The sequence below is a fragment of the Chiloscyllium punctatum genome, chromosome 8 (genome assembly GCF_047496795.1).
Source record: "Chiloscyllium punctatum isolate Juve2018m chromosome 8, sChiPun1.3, whole genome shotgun sequence".
In the NCBI taxonomy this organism is placed as follows: Eukaryota; Metazoa; Chordata; class Chondrichthyes; order Orectolobiformes; family Hemiscylliidae; genus Chiloscyllium; species Chiloscyllium punctatum.
In genome coordinates this window covers 70,498,004-70,520,743 of record NC_092746.1, presented here as the reverse complement: position 1 = coordinate 70,520,743, position 22,740 = coordinate 70,498,004, and the positions used below count along the sequence as shown (strand labels likewise).

The 22,740-nt window shown below is 38.8% G+C and overlaps 2 protein-coding genes across 6 annotated transcripts in view; both read left to right on the top strand.

Annotated features, from left to right (window-relative positions):
• ift57 (intraflagellar transport 57 homolog (Chlamydomonas)) overlaps positions 1-11,568 on the top strand; it is a 38,639-nt gene extending 27,071 nt beyond the window's left edge. For both annotated transcript variants that reach the window (XM_072575755.1, XM_072575754.1), the window contains 5 exons: positions 1,895-1,966; positions 3,625-3,756; positions 3,844-3,906; positions 4,802-4,868; positions 10,481-11,568. In XM_072575755.1, the coding sequence (XP_072431856.1) occupies positions 1,895-1,966; positions 3,625-3,756; positions 3,844-3,906; positions 4,802-4,868; positions 10,481-10,659 (513 nt within the window). In that variant the 3' untranslated portion in view covers positions 10,660-11,568. The remainder of the gene's footprint in view (positions 1-1,894; positions 1,967-3,624; positions 3,757-3,843; positions 3,907-4,801; positions 4,869-10,480) is intronic.
• Positions 11,569-13,445: 1,877 nt separating this feature from the next.
• The window catches only part of LOC140480622 (zona pellucida-binding protein 1-like), a 73,962-nt gene continuing 64,667 nt past the window's right edge, over positions 13,446-22,740 (top strand). For all 4 annotated transcript variants that reach the window (XM_072575748.1, XM_072575747.1, XM_072575746.1 and 1 more), the window contains exon 1: positions 13,446-13,657. In XM_072575748.1, coding sequence (XP_072431849.1) covers positions 13,483-13,657 — 175 coding nt within the window. In that variant the 5' untranslated portion in view covers positions 13,446-13,482. The remainder of the gene's footprint in view (positions 13,658-22,740) is intronic.

Here is a 22,740-nt window from a genome sequence, read left to right as displayed (position 1 = left end):
CAGGAATATCCTCCTTAAGTACAGCAGTAATGTTATCCTTCATCAAAAACACCACTCCCTCTCCTGCCCCCCCCACCCCCTTTCTATCCTTACTATAGCACCCATACTCTGGAACATTAAGCTGCTAATCCTGCCCCTCCCTGAGCCATATTTCTGTAATAGCTATTATATCCTAGTCCCATGTTCCCAATCATGCCTGAGTTCATCTTCCTTACCTGTTAGGCCTCTTGCATTGAAATAAATGCAGTTTAATGTATCTGTCTTACCTTGTTCTCTGCCTTGCTCTTGCCTACATTGACTATTTACCTTCTCCCCTTCTCTGCAGTACCAGCCTCAGACTTACCTTTTTTCTCATTATTTCATTGGGTCCCACTTCCCATCTTTTAGTATCTTTTGGTGTAGCACTATATTTATCTACTCCATGTGTTGATTATTATTATGTTAATAAAATAGCAACATTAATAAAATGTTTGATTTAAATTTTTCTGTTACAACTGAAATGAACTCCTAATATCTCATACACTTCCTTAAGTGGGGAGGTGTATTTAGCTGGGAAGGTTGCAGCATAGCTAAGCTTTATTAAGCAAGCTATTTGGAGGGAGATAACATTCTCAGGCAGCTTTGTCTCCTGTGGGATGGTTACATAAATCCTACAATCCTAAGACTCAACATTTGTGGAACTGTCTAGCTTGAAATCAGCAGACAGAGGTTATCAAAGAATTACTCCTGATGTAATAGCTCTGAGTAAAAGTTAAAGGCTGTAAACCACTTCAAAGGTGCATGCACATCTCTTGTTCAAGTTCTTATTCCAGGAATTGATTACAAAAATCAAAGGCAAGAACTTGTTGACTTATGAAACTAATCATTTGAATAAGATGTAAATTGAAGTTGTATTTGCCTGCTCTACTGGATCCAGTATGTCCAGTAGCAATATTTCAGAGAAGAGCAGGTTGCTATTCAGGTGAACTGGCAAGTATTTAGCCCTCAAGCAGCACCATAAAAAAAAATCTGGTTTACCACATTGTGTTCATGGGAGTTTGCTGTGCACAAGACTGTGATATTTCCTATGTTACAACAGAGGCAATTATTTCAATGCAGTTCTTTGGCTATAAAAGACTTATAGATGGTTGACGTTTTAAAATGTGAGATCGGAATAGATTTTGCCAGTGAGAGAGTTATCAGGTGTTTCATCAATAAAGTTATTCAAAGCTACAACCTTACACAACCTCCGGTCATCCCAAAGCACTTTTCAGTAGACCAGTGCCTGTACAAACATTGGCAAACAATTTCAATGAAGCAAGTCCTGACATCTAGCAAGTAAACAAATGAGACAGATACTGTGTTTTAGGAATGAATATTGCCCAGAACATCAAAAGGACTGCTGTGCTTTTCAGATAACATCACAAAATCTTATGTACACTCTAAAGAATATATGAATATATATAAAGATTTAACATCTCATTGCAGTGATGACACCTCTAACTGTGAAGCACTTCTTAAAGATGCATTGAAGTGCTAGCCTGTAGTATATGTTTAAATGTTTTTGAACATTTGAACAGAACCTTCCAAATCAGGAGAGAGTGTTGTTGTTGACAGATATTCTGAATTTATTCCATGGCCTACACAAAAGTCCTGCATTGCAAAAATAAGAGTTGAGTCCTAAGACTCCAAAACAATACTCTAGGTAGTTTTGCTTTTGTTTAGCTCCCTAATACTACATGAGTCATAAAAAAAATCTGGTTTACCACTTTGTGCTCACAGTTTGCTGGGCACAAGGCTGTGATATTTCCTATGTTACAACAGAGGCAATTGAATTTTTCAATAAAGAATGCAACTAATGTGTTGTCTGTGTTTAATTATATATGTAGTAATATAAACTACCTTGTTTTAACAGGATTGGAGAATTCATGTTGACCAAATGCATCAGCATAAAGAGGGAATTGAAGCCTCTCTTAAAGAGACAAAGGTACTATCTTATTTAAATATAAAGATGTCTGATCTCTTAATCCTTAAATCATAAGGAGCATTCTTAAATAAATTTGTGGGCTCAAGTTGAGGATTTTTTGCACAAACACTAAGCAACAAAATGCTAGCTGACTTGCTTAGTTGGAAAATATTATGCTCCTGTGTGGTTAAACTATTCCAATATTAAACTAGTGGATGTACAATTGAAACAGGTAAAGAAAGTAATAACAAGAACTATGGGTAACAATGGTCAAATTTATGGTTCCTAATATTAGGTATCAGATCGCAGCATGGAGCTGTCTTATGAAAATCACTGCAATGCCACCACTACAACATTTCAATCACAAACACCTTTTAGGTTAAAGGCAGGAGGTTTAGTGGGGAGTTGAGAAACAATGTTTTCTCCCAAAGAGATGGTAGGATGTAATGCATGGTTTGGGAGGGTAGTAGAGGAGTGTAACCTCACAACTTTTAAAAAGTGCTTGCTAAACAGTTTAAATGTCACAGCATTCATGGTTATGGGCCATTTTCTGGAAAGCAGACTAATGTGGATTTAGCACAGTTTTGGCAGTGTATTTGATCAGTTGAAGGGCCTCTTCCATTTTGAACAATTCTGGATTCTATTCAAAACGTATCTCATACAACTCATCAGCAGACCAGTGTGACCAACGATCTCCACTGAATATGTTGCTTCATTATGAGGAACAGAATGGGAATGAGCTGCTCTCTGCAAGAAACTTCTCCTTTATCACTCAGCCTAATGAAAGATAGCATGGCTGCAGGCAGCCACTGTTGCAAACTCAAGCCATTGTAACTGTGGAATGGTAGAGTCTGCAACAAGTGACCATGCCTTATGACTCTTAAACAGTCATATGTAGCATCCTTACCTGCAACTACACATGTCTACTGAATGAGTGCTTATTTTGTCTCCCAGATGGATTTTCCAGAGGTCACATGGTTGTTTCAAAGGTACTAAGTAGATAATGTGTGTCAGGTGCTGATTTAATCTCCTTGACATTTTTGACTTGTAGTTTATCTCTAGCTTTTATTGTTTGTATTTTCCAATTTTGTTGTACTACTTGTGCATTCATATATAAAATGGTACTAAGTCTTTTATCTTCAGTATATGTCACATTTGTTTTGTTTTCCTCGTATCTGTCTTAATTTAATGTTGCTATTTATAGTACCATGCTTTGAATTTCATTTTTGAGGTTGTAGCCTTGCGTTGAGTTTGCGTCTCTTTTGACTAAATCATCCTTTATTTTTCTATAAGTAATCCATTACAAATACTTACTTTCTGGGGCATCGTTATAGTCTGGAGGCAAGCTAGTCTGGCAGTGGTGTGCTTTGGATTTTGCCATTTTAGTTGATAAGTAAGAATTAGTGCTTGTAGAAGGAAATAACTTGCACTAGAGTTTCCATATGTTCCAAAGCACATCACAATCAAGTCATTATTATTCTGTTGGTAAACGCAGTTGACCACATATGTACAGCAATCTTAAGCTGAGTAAAGTATAATAAAATGAAAATGTATTCAATCAGTTGGCATTCTGCTATTTATGTGGAAGTGATTTTTTTTAAACCTTCCAGTCCTTTCTTCTTCTCGTTTTTAATATTTCAAGTTAATTCATCTTCACTGAATTTGCTGTTATCTGACAGAGTTACTTGGACAGGCTTCAAGATGAAATTAGTCGAACACTAGAAAAGGTCAGCAGTAGAGAGAAATATGTTAACAACCAGTTGGAGAATTTGATTCAGGAATTCCGCGCTGCTCAGACCCAACTAAATGAGGTAATCTGCCATGTTCTCTTTAATATAGCAGTTCTTAAATCTTAGTTCTTCATTTATATTTTATAAATCTGATGAATTTTCTTGTAGGCCAAAGATAGATACCAGCAAGGAAGTGGAGGTGTAACAGAACGAACCCGACTTCTGTCTGAGGTAGAATTACTATTAACTGAAAAACTGGTTATCAGTTTTTAATTTGATCTAAAAGTTTTTCTTATGCTTCTCTGGAACTTTTTAGCAAGGCTGACATTTGTTGCTGATACCCTTGAGCTGAGCTTGATAGACCATTTCAGAGAGTAAATAAATATCAACAACCTTTTAGGCCAGACCAAGTAAAGACAGCAGATTTCCTTCCCTAAAGAACAGTAATAAACCAAATGGGTTTTTATTCTTGTTTTTCTCCTCTCCCATAAAAGGACTGATTTTTCTGAGTGTAAAGTTCCAACTTGACTTCTGGATTATTAATCCATTCATATTGTCACTGTAGCACCACTTCTTGTATTTTCTTGCAGGAAACTTAATAGCTTTTATTTATTTAAAATACCTTCTTTTCGTCACCTTCCCTCAGAAGGTAAACACACTGTGTGATATGCAGATAACAAACCAGCTCCAAATTTTAATCTGTCCTCAACAATTGATCTCATTAGAGCCAATTGTGTGCACATTATTGGTTTGTTTCAGTGGTCCTTAGCTAGTGTAGAAAAATGTTGGATAAGATTTCAAACTCCTGATCACAACTCCGTCATGTGTTGGAAAATTCAAGTGACAATAGGATTCTGTTTGTCTCTGTTACCCCTTGTGGCGAAAAAGCTGAAAGTTAGTTGTGTATTTTGTCACTAATGCTTAAAGGATATGTGTTTCACAGTTACTCCAATAATACATGAATTAATGCCTGAAAGAGAATGTGAAAGTAAAATTAGAGAATTTAAAAATTATTCCCTCCAGGCCTAATGGCTTTTATTTTAATAAATTTGAAAACTACTTTATATCATTTCACTTAAAAAAATTCTACCAAGATCTTTTATAATATTTTGTGTATATCTTTCAGATTAGTGAAGAATTAGAAAAGGTGAAACAAGATATGGAAGAAAAGGGCAGCAGCATGACTGATGGAGGTAAGTAAATGACAGCAAGATAACCTTTTCAAATTATGTGTTTCAAGTTTATAAGTTTTGGTAACGAGAGGACATACAATTAAGGTGATCATCAAAGCAGGAGGTAAGGAGGATTCTTTTAGAGAGGTGTTAGAAATAGAATATTTTGCAAAACAGTGATGAAAGCAAATTTCAAAGTCTTTTAAAGAAGTATGTAGGGGGGTCTGAGTAAAGAAAAAAAAGTATTGCAAATGGTAGTAGAATTAGATTAAATGGATAGCTGTTTCAGAAAGCTAACGCAGCTCTCCTGCACACAGTTTTGGAGAAATTTCTCTTTCGCTCCTTGAAGGGGAACCAGAGAACCTCAGACAAGATATGGAAGCAATCTTCAATGTTGACCCCTGACTAAATTGCCTTTCTTTAGTCCCAGTAACACCAGAACTTCCAGGTTTTTTATTTATTCATCGTGGAACCTGAGCGTTGATGTTGGCCCACGTTTATTACCTGTCCTTAGCCACCCGAGAGAAGGTGGCAGTGCGTTTCCTTCTTGAACCACTGCAGTCCACTTTCTGTAGTTGGACCCACATTTCCATTAGGGAATTTCAGGAGTTGACCCAGCGACAGTGAAGGAATGGCAATATATTTCAAGTCAGAATAGTGATGGTAACACTTTTGAATGTAAAGGGGCAATGGTTAGGTTCTCTCTTATTGGGGATGGCCATTGCCTGTGGAATTTGTATGGTGCAAATGTTATGTGCCTTTTGTTAGCCCAAGTCTGGATGTTGACAAGATATTGTTGCATTTGAACCTGAATTACTTCAGTATCTGAGGAATCGCAAATACCCACTTCTGACATTAGGATGGACAGAAGTGCCCAGTTCTAGTCTCCCTGTTATTAAAAAGGATATTATTAAGCTAGAGAGGAGTCAGAAAAGATTTATGAGGATGTCAAATTGTTAGAGTTGTTAAGAAGGTGTATGGTGTGTTGGCTTTCATTAGCAGAGGGATTGAGTTTAAGAGCTGTGAGGTTATGCTGCAGCTCTGTAAGGTCCTAGTTAGACCACACTTGGAATATTGTGTTCCGTTCTGGTCACCTCGGTCTAGGAAGGATGTGCAAGCTTTAGAGAGGATGCAGAGGAGATTTACCAGGATGCTGCTTGGACTTGAGGGCATGTCTTATGAAGAAAGGTTGAGGGAGCTAGGGTTTTGTCATTGAAGCAAAGGAGGATGAGAGGATAAAAGTTTGGCACAACATCATGGGCCGAAGGGCCTGTACTGTGCTGTATTGTTCTATGTTAGCAGGAATGGAAGGTTGAGTTATAAGAAGAGGCTGGAACCTTTTCACTGGAGCATTTGAGGTTGAGAGGTGACCTTAGAGATTTATAAAATCATAATGTGTATGTAGGTTTCTTTTTCCTAGAGTGGGGGATTTCGAGTCTAGGGGGCATATTTTTAAGTTGAGAGGAGAAAGATTTTAAAAAAGACATGAGGGGCAATTTTTTATTTGCATTGAGAGTGGTTCGTGTGTGGAATAAGCTTCCAGAGGAAGTGGCAGATATGGGTACAATTATAATGTTTAAAAGACTATTAGATAAGTACATGAATAAGGAATATTTAGAGGGATATGGGCCAAGTGCAGACAGGTGGGACTGATTTAGTTTGGGATTATGGTTAGCATGGATTGGTTGGACCGAAGAGCCATACAGCACAGAAACAGACCCTATGATTCTAAGCTGCTGAAAATGATTAGGGCCTTGGACACTTCCCTGAGGAACTCCTGCAGAAATGTCCTGGACCTGACATGAGCGGCTTGGGAGAAGACAGCAGCTCCCTCTCATCTGGCTAAGCTGTGGACAATGGGATGTGCTGCTACAATGGCACCGACAATTTATTCCACAGCACCAATTCAATCCTCAGTCAAGGAATTTTGCTGCCAGGCTTTTTAAACGTATATTTCTTTTAGCAGTGATCAATAATCCACTTTTGTTTTTTGTTTTGCATCTGATCTAGTGCAGACACCAGATGTAAATGATGCTTAAGTATCAAATCAGCATAGTTTTCAATGACTTAAAAGTGCTAGTTTTGATGAGATCTTGTGTGTTGCAAAGGACCGAGCAGGATTTAGAGACGGGTCGGAGGAAGGAGGAGGACGGAGGCTGGCCAGTTCGGGATGCGGCTGGCCTCTGTTCCCTAATTGCTTGTCCCGGGCCGATGAGGATTGTTACAGGACAGAAGGTGCTGGAGCTGGAGGAGGACAGGAAGAGAAAGAGAGGAATGCGCTTCTCCAGACGGGGATGGACTTGATGTCACTCAGTAGCACCAAGAGCCCATTGTGCAGGATCTGTATCGAGGGACCAGACCAGTTACAGTGAACATAAATGGTGAGATAGAACATTTTATTTACATATCCCCGATGAGCCATGATTCTCAACACCAGGATTTGCATCGAAGGCTTAAGAGTTGTTAAAGGAATAATAAATAAACAGCGTTTGTACGTTTCTCGGAATATACATTTACTTGTGTGGAAATATTATTATTCCCTCGAATATAGAAAGTTAAAGGTGTGTAAAATAATAAGAGTTTGACAGTTTCTTTCCATGACCCTTTCCCCTTTTATTGGTGGAGGGGGGAAATCTTCAGAACTGAAATTCAAGCGCAGCAGGGTATGGTCAGGGAGTACGTCTTCGCACACAAAGAGAAGTGGGAATCTGGAACTCTTTCTGTATACCTCACAAAACTGATTTCTGTAGGTAAGGGCATTCAGGGATGTGGAACCCAGGCAGTTAAGCAGAATTAAGATTCAGATCAATCATGATCTAACTGAATCAGTGGAGCGGTACAAAGGGCTGAATGGTCTCCTCTATCTAGTTGCTGTTTACGAAAAGATAATTTTAATTGCTTTTATTGAGTGAGTTATATTATAAAGGGTATAGCTAAGGGCACTGCTTGACTGGCCACTCGGGTGTTTCCTTTCTTCCTGGTGGTGGAATATAAATAAAGATTTACACACTTGTTGTTTTTCACTGATTTAAAGAAACGAAAATAGGGAAAAAAAACATTGAGAAAAGGTGTATCTTAAGATCTCTAACAACAGCAACCTTGGAACTGCTCTGAAATCAGTATGCTGATCAACAGGGGAAAGGTTATTGGTGTCTTTATGAGAATTGACATAGTCCCAGATTGGAGAGGTACTTTTACAGAACTGACCAAAATAAGTTTGGGATAGGGCTGGGTGTCGAGGAGGGGATGGGATGGTGACTGAATGTCAGAGAGGCCAGCAGGAAATGGGCTGAAGTAGCTGGGATCTGGCATTGTTGGGAGTTGATGATGTTGAGGGTGATGAAATGAAGATAGATTTTAACCTTGAAATTTATATTGAGGCTAAATCTGATTTTGTGAGTTTTGTCTTTTGGTTTGATTAAACCGGGTAAGATTATTCTTGGTGATTTGGGATTTTTATGCAATAATTCCTATATCAATTATCTTGCAGAATGGAAGTAATCACACGCTGAATTCATGGCTCGGTACCAATAAAAAAGTTGGAAAACTGATATTAAAAAAAACATAACCCCCCCCCCAATTCCATAGTGCTCTTAAGGAGAATATGGGGGAATGATCAATGATTCTATACTTTGCTATCTGTAAATGAGTATGCTTAAACTATTATAGAAGATTGCTGCTTTATCACATTGTGCATTAGTTTGCATGGAGCAATTTTAGCCTAGCTTGAGAAGCGGGAAATCTATGGGAACACGTGGGATGCAGTTTCTGTCCCCATCCATTATGGACAGTGATAATGGATGGGTGTAAATCAGGATTACATCTGATCCCATCGCATTCCTAATGAGCAAATAAGGTTAAAATTGTCCCCAGTTTGAATCTCTCCTTTACACTTAAGAATGAGTTACAGATGTGAGCTGAGATGGTCAAAGATGCACTTTCACTTTAGCTGTGGTCACTGGAATGTGCTTAACAGTGTTTATCACAAGTGGTTTTGGGTGCATGGGGAGCATTTTGTCTTGGTTGCAATGCCTTAGTTGCGTTGTGAACATGGTGGGCAGATTTGCTGTGCGTTAGTTCTGGAATCATAAGGGTAAATCTGCTACAGTTAGTATTGGAGTGACCTTTTGTTGAATCTCATTTTACAGAGCAGAGCAAACTCAACAATGGTAAATATTAATATCTGCTTCCAGTAGGGAATGAAGTGAAGCACTACTAAGCGTTTTGTCTTTTTGTCTTGCATTGTTACATTTTTTGCATTGTGGTTAAACATCGCAACATAGCAAGAACTTGATGACAGTTTATGCTGAATGGGAGAGGGTTTGGACCATAATAATTGCAGTTCTGCTACATGCATTGGTTAGGCCACTTTTGGAATATTGCGTGCATTTCTGGTCTCCTTCCTATCGGATGTAAAACTTGAAAAGGTTCAGAAAAGATTTACAAAGATGTTGCCAAGGTTGGAGGATTTGAGTTAAAGGGCGAGGCTGAATAGGCTAGGGCTGTTTTCCCTGGTGCATCAGAGGGGTGATCTTATAGAGGTTTATAAAATTGAGGGGCATGGATAGGGTAAATAGACAAGGTCTTTTCCCTGGGTTGGGGGAGTCCAGAACTAGAGGGCATAGATTTAAGGTGAGAGGGGAAAGATTTAAAAGGGACCGAAGGAGCAACCTTTTCATGCAGAATGTGGGACATGTATGGAATGAGCTGCCAAAGGGTGTGATGGAGGCTGGTACAATTACAGCATTTAAAAGGCAAATGGATGGGCATATGAATAGGAAGGATTTAGAGTGCTGTGGGCCAAGCGCTGGCAAATGGGACTAGATTAATTTAGGATATCTGGTCGGCATGGAAGAGTTGGACTGAAGGTTCTGTTTCTGTGCTGTACATCTCAATGACTGACCTCCAATAACTGTGGCCAATTTCCTATGTGCCAGGTATGACTCTAGCCATTGGAGAGTTTGCCCCCTTAACATGTTGATTCTAGTTTTGCTGGGGCACCTTGATATCACACTTCGTTGAATCTAATATTTCTGATGCTGGGGGCCACTGGCAGAGGAGAAAGTGAGGACTGCAGATGCTGAAGATCGGAGTCAGAGTGTGGTGCTGGAAAAGCACAGCCAGTCAGGCAGGATCCGAGAAGCAGGAGAAATCAATGTTTCGAGCATAAGCCATTCGTCAGGAAAGCTTCCTGACAAAGGGCTTATGCTCAAAACATTGATTCTCCTGCTCCTCGGTTGCTGTCTGACCAGCTGTGCTTTTCTAGCACAACACTCATTGACCACTGGAAGAGGCGATAGATCACCCATTCGGTATTTCTGGCTGAAAATTGCTGAGAATGCCCCCGCTTTATCATTCATACTGACGTATTGGGCTCATTCATCATTGAGGATAGGGATGTTTGTGGATCTTCCTCCTCCAATGAGCTACTACTCATCTTAAGATGCTTTTTTTGATTATTTCTCCCTCATGGAGGCTTCTTCCAGTTTTTATTGACTTAATATACCCTTTTATTTATTAGTCATCTAGATTTAAGACAATGCTTACATCAGTGTTTAGATTGTATTGAATTTATTGTCTGCATTCAAATAAATGGAATAACTCACTAAATTAATTGTTACTATCATTTCCAGCTCCGTTAGTGAAAATCAAACAAGCATTGACTAAACTGAAGCAAGAGATAACTCAAATGGATATACGAATTGGAGTTGTGGAGCATACTTTGCTACAGGCCAAGCTCAAAGAGAAATCGAACATGACCAGAGACATGCATGCTACCAATATTCCTGAAACTACAATAGGTGGTTATTGACATTTTACGTTTGTGTCCAAATTATATACTTCATTTGTTTGTTCTCAAATGGAAAATTACAGAACTCTTGTGATCTAACTGAAGAATCAAAAATCAGCGTTTAAGATTTTGGATTCTTTGACCAATCTCAACTGCAGCAAATCAGTAATTGATCATTTTTACTTGTAGTTACAGTAATCATTTGCACACTATAAATTGATGAAAACTGATTTAAAGAAATGCCATTGTTTCTACCATTAAAATATAATACTTTATTAAGCAGCAATCTTGCGCTGCAATGCTTGCCATAAGGATTTTGTTTTCTAATTAGTGGGTTGTTAATGCAGATTAATTTTTGAATACTTATGTTCCATTGTTATGGACAACAGGACCAATATATCTTTTAAATAGTAACTTTGTTAGAAATTCTTAATACCTCTTAAGTTTCTTCAAGGCCTGAGTTTATAGCATATGACTTGTATAAAAATATATTCAATCTCTAATCACATGGAGCACACATGCTACCAGCAGCAATGAGGAAACAAATCTTAAATACAGTATTAAATGCATACAGATTAAATGCAATGGCTTACAAGATAGTAGTTCAGTCTTTGGATTTATTGCCATTAATTGTCTCTAGATTTTCCCTAAGGCTCGAGGTATTATTGTCTTCTAACATGCCCAGGATTGAATTTTTTTTTATTAACACACATATCTTTATATTTATTTTAACACTGTCTTTATGAACTCGTCCTATTCCAATGTTCAAAAATACAGTAAATTGTGCATATATTTGTGCTGACAGATACTGTGTATGGTTTAAGATTTTCTTGTATGTAATGCAGATGAGCATTTTGTGAGCTTTGTGTATTTGCCAACTGTAATCTTTGAATAAAATAAACTGTATTTTATCAGAAAATTTTTACTTTACACTAATTCTACCTCTGACTTTTTTTGGGAAGTACATTAATATCATATGAATTTATGTTTAAAAATTAACATCATATTAATGTTTGCTTCACTTATGGAGACCAGTATCTCTTCAGTTACATAATTGTCTACATGTATAAAATTGTTTATTGCATTTGCTAATTGCCTTCTAGCATCATGCAGTTATTCAAATAGCTATCTAAATACATCTTCCACTCATTTTTTTACATCTCTTGCAAGCTGTCAGCCTAATTTTACTTGGGTAAAAACAATGACTGCAGATGCTGGAAACCAGATTCTGGATTAGTGGTGCTGGAAGAGCACAGCAGTTCAGGCAGCATCCAAGGAGCTTCGAAATCGACGTTTCGGGCATCAGGAATCCTGATGAAGGGCTTTTGCCCGAAACGTCGATTTCGAAGCTCCTTGGATGCTGCCTGAACTGCTGTGCTCTTCCAGCACCACTAATCCAGAGCCTAATTTTACTTGTCCACTCTTTGTAAGTAATGCCTTTTCTTCTGGATATCCCTCACATGCTTACCTGCATGTCTTGTATCTCTGCCATATGTGGAATTGCATTTTATGATTCATCACTGCTAGACAGCATATTGTCTTCTCCTAAATCTTGTGTTCAGAATCTCAGATTCAGAGACTTTGTCCAGTGCAGGCGAAGTGCATTTTCCTGCTGTATAAGAATAATGACCTTTCTACTCAATGTTGTAAAGGCTGCTTTACATTGGGTTCAACAGTTTGCATTGTTTCACACATCTGTGGTAAGTGGCAAGTGCCACTTGCTACATTAGTATTGTTTTGCTGATGTAAGTACTGATGCATATTGTAATTGCCCATACTGACTCTTAGCCCACAAACTGATACGAGAACTATATCCTATCTAGTTTGTATAAACATATTTCCTTACAAAGTAGTTTTGAATTATGAAGTAGCAGTATTAAGTTGAATATAAGGTTATAAAGTTTGTTTTAAAATGAAAATGATATTTAAAAATGCAAATTATGTAAATCCTAAATCTGAAATCAGATTTGAAAAATTATTTTTAGTTGATCAATATTGCTCACAGAATGCATGTAACTCAATAGTACAAAATTTAAAAACCTTTAGGTAAGTGGACTGCATAAATAGTAAAAATACAATATGTAGACAGCTGCATTTAATAAAGTATTAGTCATGATGGGATTACAGGTCCGAATGCATTTTAACAGGAATTAATGCAATTTATATTTAATGTATTTGCTGCTTGTTATAGTTCATAAAGTGTATATATCATTTATTTAAGCATATAAAGATATTTAATTTTATCAACCAGCAATGTATAATTCACTATCTTCTGCTTTTGCAAGTACAGTAGTATCTATTTCAACAACAATGTCGTTTCTGAGTGTAATGAGGGTGAAATAATATAAATCATACTGTTATATTTCACTTCTACACCCGATTGTCCACAACAGGACATTCACTCTGTTCTTCCTTCCAGAAAATCACGGATCCCACTAGCGTTTTGTTTAAAAAAAACTAATTGGAGCAAAACATTTGCAAACCAACTGGCTCACGTTAATTTTAGGTATATATTTTAGTATAAGGCACGGCCACAAATCCCCTTTACCTAATGCTGGAACAAGAATTAATTTGCAGAGTATAGCAAATCCGCAAGAGATGCTAGTCACAAAACAAAATGAGAACTTCCACCATTTGCTGTTGTGCTCCTGTCAATGCTTCTTTGTCAGCCTCAGCAGAGAACAGTGTGTCTGACAGGGATAATAATGCGATTCGAATTCTCAGAAGCTGTTGCTAGGACACCGACACACCCAGCGTTCTGACAGGTGGGAGTGGAAGGAATGTTATTTTTCAAGACCAGCCCTAGCTGCTGCTGAAAATTGTGTGAGGGCACGGTTAGGCGCAATGAAACGACGGGTCCACCCGGAAGAAATGTGGGAACCGCACAAATTCATGACTAGCCTTCACTTTTCAATGCCACACAGCATAACCAGTCAAAAAGTTTTCAAATACATCTTGATGGTTGTGATCATTGTCGCGGCTGTCGCCTGTGTGTCCCTCCTTTCGTCCCGAGTGTCAGGTATGTACTTACAGTTGTCAGGATTTTCGCGTCCCACCCTGACCGGACACACCCCTCGCCGATTGGAGAACCAAACAGCTGAGTATTGGGAGGCAGGACTCCTGCTGAGAGCGCAAACAGCGACATGAAACTTTTCGTGTTTTCCAGTTGTTTGGGGTCAGATGGCCAGTATTTGCAGTAACTAGCCTTTGGGTAGTCCAGAAGCTGGGACTCCTGTGGTATCTTGTTGGTGACCCTACCTCTGAGCCAGGAGGCTGGGTTCAAGTCCCACCTACTTCCAGAGGTGTATTTTGAAATCTCTAAACAGGTCGATGAGGAAGATATCCAGAAGCTGATGGGTCCTGTGTGGTGTGCTGTTTTCTGTAATTCTGTGAAAATTATATGAAAGTTAAATAAATTGATGTGTATAATCATAACTGTTCCATCACCAAAGTTGATAGCATTATTGGCCATCAACGCTTGTTGCAAAAATCATCAACGGAATTACATTTTAATGATTAACTTTCTGAAAGTAGAATTTGGAAAACTATACCTGAAGCTCCCAATCTCGCCAACAACTTGGATTTTTGTAGGAGGGAGCACATTTAAAATGTTTTGCAGAGGAGCCAATGTGACAAGTTTTTAATCATTCCTGTTATTACTGGGGGAGTTCCAGTATTATAATAATGAAGCAATGTTGATATCGTTCCAAGCCATGGTGGGTGGCTTAGAGGGGATTTTGAGGGGGTGGTGTTCCCATTTTTTTTGCCTTGTTCATCTCGTTGGTAGAATTTGCACGTATGGGAAATGATATTGAAAGAGTCTTGGCAAGTTGCTGCTGTGCATTTTGTAGATGCTGTCCACTGCAGCTGCTGTATACCATAGTGCAAGGCGTGAATGTTTAAGGTCCTCGATGGGGTGTCAATCAAGCAGACTGTTTTGTACTGGAGAGTGCTGAGCTTTTAAATGTTGGATCTGCATCCCCTGAGGCAAATGGCAAGTATTCATTCACACTTCTTACTTAGGCTTTGTAAATGTTGAGCCAGTTTTGGGATGTTAGTAGGTGTATTACTTATAGTATACCTGCTCTACTACCCAGAGTATTTATGTTTTGGTTCATTTCTAATCATCAGTGACCTGGATATTGGCATGCAATCTGTAAGCATATCAATCAGCCTCTTTCTGTAACTTTACATCTGACTCCTCTTCAGTCTAGATATTTATAGTTTGCATGCTGATGATGGAGGGTGTTATATGCAGCAGTCCCTTATAACCGCAGATTGTGGCAGTTCACAGCCTCTCAGCCTAATTCTTTGTTTTTTGGCACTGTGGAGACCAGGTATATATCAGTTATGGGCATTTGCACTCCCTTGATATCTATTTGAAAAACCTGCTGTTCTGTTTTTGGTTGCACTTCAGCTCCTGATCTATGGGCAGAGGGGTGTGGGCAGATTGGAAGAGCTCCTCGTGGGTCTGCTCCTGGGTCTGGCCAGGCTGGCTATAAACAGGTCCAGGTTGCGGGCCATGGAGGAGGTCATCTCTGTCAACTGCCTGCCCCTCTCATGATTACGTTTGAGCCTGGATGTCATGGGAGTGGGGGAAGGCGGTGTCTACCAATGTTCTTGACACCTTTAGGAAGAGGTAGGCACTGCAGGGATGGAGTGCTTTATTTCACCCTCCAACTCCATTTTGATTCAGTCTGCTCCTTCCCTCCCTAACCAGCCTCCCACCCTCACCATCGCCCACCCCAACTTCATATTATAATGACAGCATTGCCCTTAACAGGTTTTGCTTGTTAATGGTCAATTGGCCATATGAGTGTTTTCTGGGTGGTGGTGAAGTGAAAGTATCACGCTACTCATGTCTTTCCTGATTAAATGGTTAAACTTATAGTACTGTATCCAGAACTGTGGCATTATGCTTCCTGCTACTAACCTCTTTAGTGATTTCCAATCTTATTTCCTGCAAAATCCTTTACCCGTTGGCAGGTGAACAGTATCTCCATGTGGCAGCATCTCCCTTACAGGTTGTAACAACATCTTTAGAGAGCCAACAGTGCAGCCTTGCAATCGTGTCAGTCTGTGGCTGCAGGTTAATGATAAACACAAATACATACCTTTGAGTTCTGTCCCTTCTAATGAGCTGAACTAAAATAGAGCAGTGCCTGTTGTCATTCCTCTTGCTTATGCTTTATTTTGAAGATTGTATGAGGAAAGGCTGAGGCACTTGGGGCTGTTTTCATTGGAGAAAAGAAGGTTTAGGGGTGACTTGATAGAGGTGTACAAGATGATTAGGGGTTTAGATAGGGTTGACCATGAGAACCTTTTTCCACGTATGGAGTCAGCTATTATGAGGGGGCATAGCTTTAAATTAAGGGGTGATAGGTATAGGACAGATGTTAGGGGTAGATTCTTTACTCAGCGAGTCGTGAGTTCATGGAATGCCCTGCCAGTAGCAGTGGTGGACTCTCCCTCTTTATGGGCATTTAAACGGGCATTGGATAGGCATATGGAGGATAGTGGGCTAGTGTAGGTTAGGTGGGCTTGGATCGGCGCAACATCGAGGGCCAAAGGGCCTGTACTGCGCTGTATTCTTCTATGTTCTATTTTTTGGGCAAACTTGGAAGACAGAAGCAAAAAGAGTTTCTGTGTTAAACAGCTTTGGTGAAACACTTGGCTCTCTCGCACACTGTCGGTTACCCCATTGTCAGTAGGTCAATAAGTTGAAATCCAGCTCAGTTTGTGTGATATGTGTGTGCATTTACTGAGACAGGATACACATTACATATTGTTTTCAGCCTTTCAAAGAACTTTAATAGTGAATTTATTGACATGTGAGTCACATTTCAGCAATCTCAGTTTTCTTAAAATCTTACCTGAAAACACTTTGCAGTAAAAGTTGAAAATTTACTTGTATTTGGCTTCCAAATAATTTTCTTTTCACAAAAAAACTAATGGAAAATTGCTTCCGGTCATTAACCTCAATTTCAGTTCATGCTTCTTCTTTTGGCCATAGGCAGTCAGTCTCATTGCTTAAGAAGACGAGTAATGAAGTTTATATCAGAAATTTAGGACCTCATTTAGCAGCCGCACCTGAATGTCTGGTATGTGCTGCTGCTCACCAAAAGTGTAAAATCAGCTCTGAATTTCAATATTATGAGAATGGGGTGTCAAGTAATTTAATTCTCTGCAAGCATAGTACCAAGCATGTTGCAGACTACATATGTACAAGCTCAAGTTGCCTGAATGGCTTTTAATTTATTTTGCAGTAGCATAACAAAAATAAATCTTTGAACTTTTTGAATGTGAATTAAACTAAATTGTCACTAATTCTCTGTGATAAGTGTCATGGAGTGTATCTGATTCCAATGAGACTATTTACAAGCACTGTACTGCTATGTAGTTATAAAACTGAGCTTAGATGCAAGATGACTGACTCTCTACCCCAGTTGGTAAGAGTAACAGTGGAGCCAGTATTTTGCTTTTGAGTAATGTATGGATAAGAACCTGATATGTCATTTATTTATCCCGTGTGCATCTTTACATTTGGTTATGGGTTGTGAATATTGCTGACTGGGTCAGCATGTATTGCCTGTCCTTACTTGTGCTTCAGAAGAAGGTGGTGAGCTGCCTCTTGAACTGCTGCCATCCATTTGGTTTGGGTAACCCCATAATGCTGTTGAGGAGGGATTTCCATGTTGACCTGGTGACACCGCGGAAACATTAACATTTTCCAAGTCAGGATAGTGAGTGGTCTGAATGAGAACTTGCATGTGGTGATGTTCCCAGCTATCTGCTGCTCTCATCCTTCTAGATATAAGTGGTTGTGTATTTGAAGGTGCTGTCTCAGCAAACTTGATGAATTTCTGCAGTGCATCTTGTAAGCTGCTGCTACTGAGCATTGTTGGTGGAGGGAATGGATGCTTGAGGTTGGTGGTGTCAAGCAAATGGACTGTTTTGTCCTGAATGATGTCAAGCTTCTTGAGTATCATAGAATCACAGGGTTGTACAACATGGAAACAGACTCTTCAGTCCAATTTAACCGTGCCACCAGATATCCAATCTAACCTAATCCCATTTGCCTGCATTGGTCTATATCCCCCTAATCACTTCGTATTCATGTAACCACCTGGATACCTTTTAAATGATGTACCAGCCTCCACCACTTCCTCTGGCAGCTTTTTCCATACACGCACCACCCTCTGTGTGACAAGGTTGCCCCTTAGGTCCCTTTTAAATCTTTCCCTTCTCACCCTAAACCTATGCCCTCTAGTTTTGGACTCCCCTACCTTAGGAGAAAGGCCTTAATTTATGTTCAATATCCAGAATTTTAAAATAATATAATATTATAAAAAAGTTACTGAAGGGCACTTAATGTTGAGAACTGCAATAATGTATGCAGTTTAAAATACTGTACAGAAAAACTAACCAGATATAAAAAAAGTTTAAAATCTCGAAACTGCTTTCAAGTACATCATTTAATTACGAGAAGTAACAGCAGTTAAATGCAGTGACAATGGAGAAAGATATACTTAAAACTAGATTTAAAATCATAGCTACTTCAGACAAGTGCTTACACCAAACTGTATGGAAGAAGCAATTTATGAGATACAGAATTCCTTCAATAAGAAGCCCAGAGAGAAAAGAAAAGATGTTCACCTTTTTTAAATCTGTAGGCCACGTAGTAGATCATGTTTTCACACAACAAGTTACAAGAGGCCGTTGATAACATTGTAAAGGTAAAGTTGCCAGACTCTTACCAGACCTTAGGGCTGCTAGTTCAGTAGAGAGAGATGACATGATGGTTTAACATGAGGGTCACCATACCTGAGGTAGGGCGAGAGGTTGAGAAGGAGAGTCATTCATGGTAAACTTCATGTTATTGTCATTACTCTGCATTGCAAGACAATTGTTAATCCAACTGAACTAAGTGACCCTCCAAAGATATTCTAAGAATATTTGACAATTATTTTACATCAAGCCAACGGCGTTATGGGAATACAAGATATTATAGGAGATTACAGCTTCCAAAAAAAATCCACTGATAATATTATTGATGATCATTATACTTTGTCAGAATTTTGTGAATATGGTGATATACAACCAGAACTAATTCAAAATAGAATTGCTGTCAGAACTGCTGACATATTTCTTTCAGAAATGTCACAATCAAAAGAGGAATATCAATGTGGTGGGAGAAGCTGAAATCTGAATCAGCACAGTAACAGAACATAATGATGGGGACAAAGAGTCAACCTAGCTCAAGAATCACTTGACTTTGCCAACTTTCTAAGGGACAGAATTACTGAAGCATCACATGACAGACCAACACAGTAAGTCTTCAGATCCCTTGATGCCAGAAATTACTGTTTCAGATGTGGATTTAAAGAGTCATACAAACAGAAATGATAGCCAGCTTTATTAGACCAAGCAACATTTTGTAAGAAAAAGGGACATTTCCAAACAATATGTAAATGTAAAAACAAGCTTTGAACTACAGGCTAATAATGCTCATTTGTACAAACAGCTTAAAACCTTATAGCAAACATCTTTGTAAAAAATCCAGACCACCAAAATGTAGTTTCAATAGAACCCATATGATGATATACCACCATTGAGAAGATGAAACTCAATCATACGTAGGGATCATAGGTCTCAGTTGAACCACAGACAACAAATATTACACAGCTTGAAGGTCATCCAGCTCAAATCAGTTTTGACTCTGGGTCAGGGGTTACTGTAATATCTAAAATCATTCCTTAGTTGAAGAGAATGAACTTTCAACAACTTTGTGACAAAGAAGTGCATGATGACAGGACAACATTACACAAAATCTAAAAGTGTTGCGAGTATTCTTAAAATACACAGAACAATATGTTGCAAACAGAAATAAGTTAATAGAAACCAACATAGAGTCATAGTAATGTACAGCATGGAAACAGACCAATTGGTCCAATTCATCCATGCTGACCAGATATCCTAAATTAATCTAGGCCCACTTGCCAGCACTTAGTTCACATCCCTCCAAACCCTTCCTATTCATATACCCATCCAGATGCCTTTTAAATGTTGCAATTGTACCAGACTCCATCACTTCGTCTGGCAGCTCATTCCATACATGCCCCACCTTCCACGTGAAAAGGTTGTTCCTTAGGTCCCTTTTAAATCTTTCCCATCTCACCTTTAACCTATGCCCTCTAGTTCTGGACTCCCCTACCCCAGGGAAAAGACCTTGTCTATTTACCCTATCCATGCCCCTCATAATTTTATAAACCTCTATAAGGTCACTCTTCAGCCTCTGACACACCAGGAAAAACAGCCCAAGCCTATTCAGCCTCTCCCTATAACTCAAACCCTCCAACCTTAACAACATCTTTGTAAATTTTTTCCGAACTCTTTCAAGTTTCACAACATCCAAAAGGAGGGAGACAATATTCCAAAATGGCCTAACCAAATTCTAGTACAGTCACCACGTGACCTCCCAACTCCTATATTCAGTGCTCTGACCAATAACGGAAAACATACCAAACACCTTCTTTACTATCCTATCTACCTGTGGAATCACTTTCAAGGAGCATTAAACCTGCATTCCAAGATCTCTTTGTTTATCAACACTCCCCAGGATCTTACTATTAAGTGTATAGGTCCTGCTCTGATTTACTTTCCCAAAATGCAGCACCTCACATTTATCTAAATTAAACTCCACCTGCCATTCCTTGGCCCATTGCCCCTCCCCCGGATCAAGATTCTGTTGTACTCTGAGGTAACCTTCTTCATTGTCCACTATACTTCCAATTTTGGTGTCATCCGCAAAATTACTAAAAAATTACTAACTATACCTCCTACGTTCACACCCAAATCATTTATATAAATGACGAAAAGCAGTGGACCCAGCACTGAACTTTGTGGCACTCCACAGGTCAGAGTCTGAAAAGCAATCCTCCAACACTTTTCAACTTCTGAGCAGAAATGATACTTTAAACTTAAAGTTCTACAGAATCTTGAAGAGGCCCAGCCAGTTCAGTAGCTAAATGTGAGAGATCAGTGAAATTTTATTCATCAGTTGAAAGACTTCTCAGAACAATGTTCATTTAAACAAAGAGGAGACATGCATCACTTGAAATTAATCACTTTTATCAATGAAGAGATCACAAGATATTCCTAATTTCATAGAAATTAAAACAAGATATTGCAGCACTGGAAACCTGAAATCAAAACAGAAGCTACTAGAGTAGGTCTGGCAGCATCTGTGGAAAGAGTCTGGAAGAAGTCAACTGACTCAAAACATTAACTCTGTTTCTCTCTGCACAGATGCTACCACACCAGCTGAGTTTCTCCAGTACATTTTGTTTTTATTACTGACTTCGCTGGCTTGGAGGAATTATTCAATTGTATTCTAACCAGAAACATACCCTTGAAATCTAAGCATTGAACATCTGTGACCCCACTCCACCGAGAGTTTGGAGTAGACACTTGATGCAGACAATTCAGCTCTTTAGATGGAGCAGTACCAAAGCAGCACAGACAGCCTGACAAGGATCATATCTGAGTCCGACTTATTAGGTCAAAGGGAGAAGATTCTTTCTTTCAGAAACATAGCTATCTCCTCTGATATGATTTGAGGAAGCCTAAAATCTGCCAGAGAGAAAAACATTCAGCAGCAACATTGATGTTAAACAATGTTCTTTGCAAAGATCATTTGGGAGATTGAGGATCCACCAAGGTTCTAGTATGGTGGTGTAGTGAACCTGAATATTTCAACCTCAAGCTGCGCATTTCCAATGCAACCATTTATAAAACTGTTTATAAAGTTGGATATCTGGAGGGAAATGGGCTGTTCATAACCCAGAGATGTTGTATAAGATAATTAATGCCTAAAAAGGTAAAATCCAGCCTTAAGAATGTAGGAAGAAGACTGTTCCTGGGAAGAGCTAACCAGTTATGAGTTGTTATTCTAAGACTAAGTCCCATATAAATACATGTTAGTATGTACTTATATTCATTTGGGAATTGTTGGGGTGTTGGTTAGCTCAGTTGGCTGAGCAGCTGGTTTTTGATGCTGAGTGATGCCAACAGCTTGGGTTGAATTCCTACACTGGCTGAGGTTACCATAAAGATCCCAACTTCTTGACATCTCCCCTCACCTGAGGGGAGGCATGGTATGCCTCAGGTAACCCACTGACCAGTTGTCTCTCTCTATGAGAGAATGGTACTATGGTGACTTTAACCTGTTGCTCACCAACTCTGAGTATTGCTGAAAGAAAACATATTGTTCTCATCTTGTACTCATGAGGATAATATGCAAGTAGAATCAGTGTAAAGGGAAAACAAGACATGTATGAGATGAAAGTGTTGATTGGTTGGTTAGTGAGCTCTAATTACTTAAGCACTGACATGAATACTGCATCAATTAGATGATGACTGATAGTTAACTGCCAAACTTTGTTTAAGTTCTAAATCTGTCAAGGTAGTTTGGATTGACCAAAGCATTACACTGAGAAATGAACCAGTGAGTGGCTGTCATTGATTTTATTACATTGAAATAGGTGTAGTGTTCTGTCTGCCAAGAACAGGATCCTGTGTATTAAGTTTTCAACACATGCATGTGTTCCATGGAGGGAGCCTGATCGACAGTTCTAAATTTGTAATCAGGATGATCTGCTTTTCTTGGTACCATGATGTTGCTTGTTAATGATATTATGCATTTCTAAATGCTCTGTTACTACATTCTTTATAATAGACTCTAACATTTTCCCAATAACAGACATCAAGCTAACTGATTTTGACTCCTTCCCTTTTCAAATAAAGATGCAACATTGGCAGTTTTACAATCCTGGGAGCCTTTTCCAGAACCAAAGGTTCATGAAATACTGCGAACAGTGCATCCACTATCTCTGTAATATTTGTTTTAATTCCATCAAGTCTAGAGACTAGTTTTCCTAGCACTTTTTCTCTAACGAAAGTAATTGTACTTATTTCCTTTCCTCACCTTAGTGTCTTCTACTGTGAGTGGAAAAAAGACATAGAAAGTAGAATAGAAGTTGGATAATGTGAAATTACCCATTTTGACAGAAAATAAAAAAGAAAAGTAGCATGTTATATAAA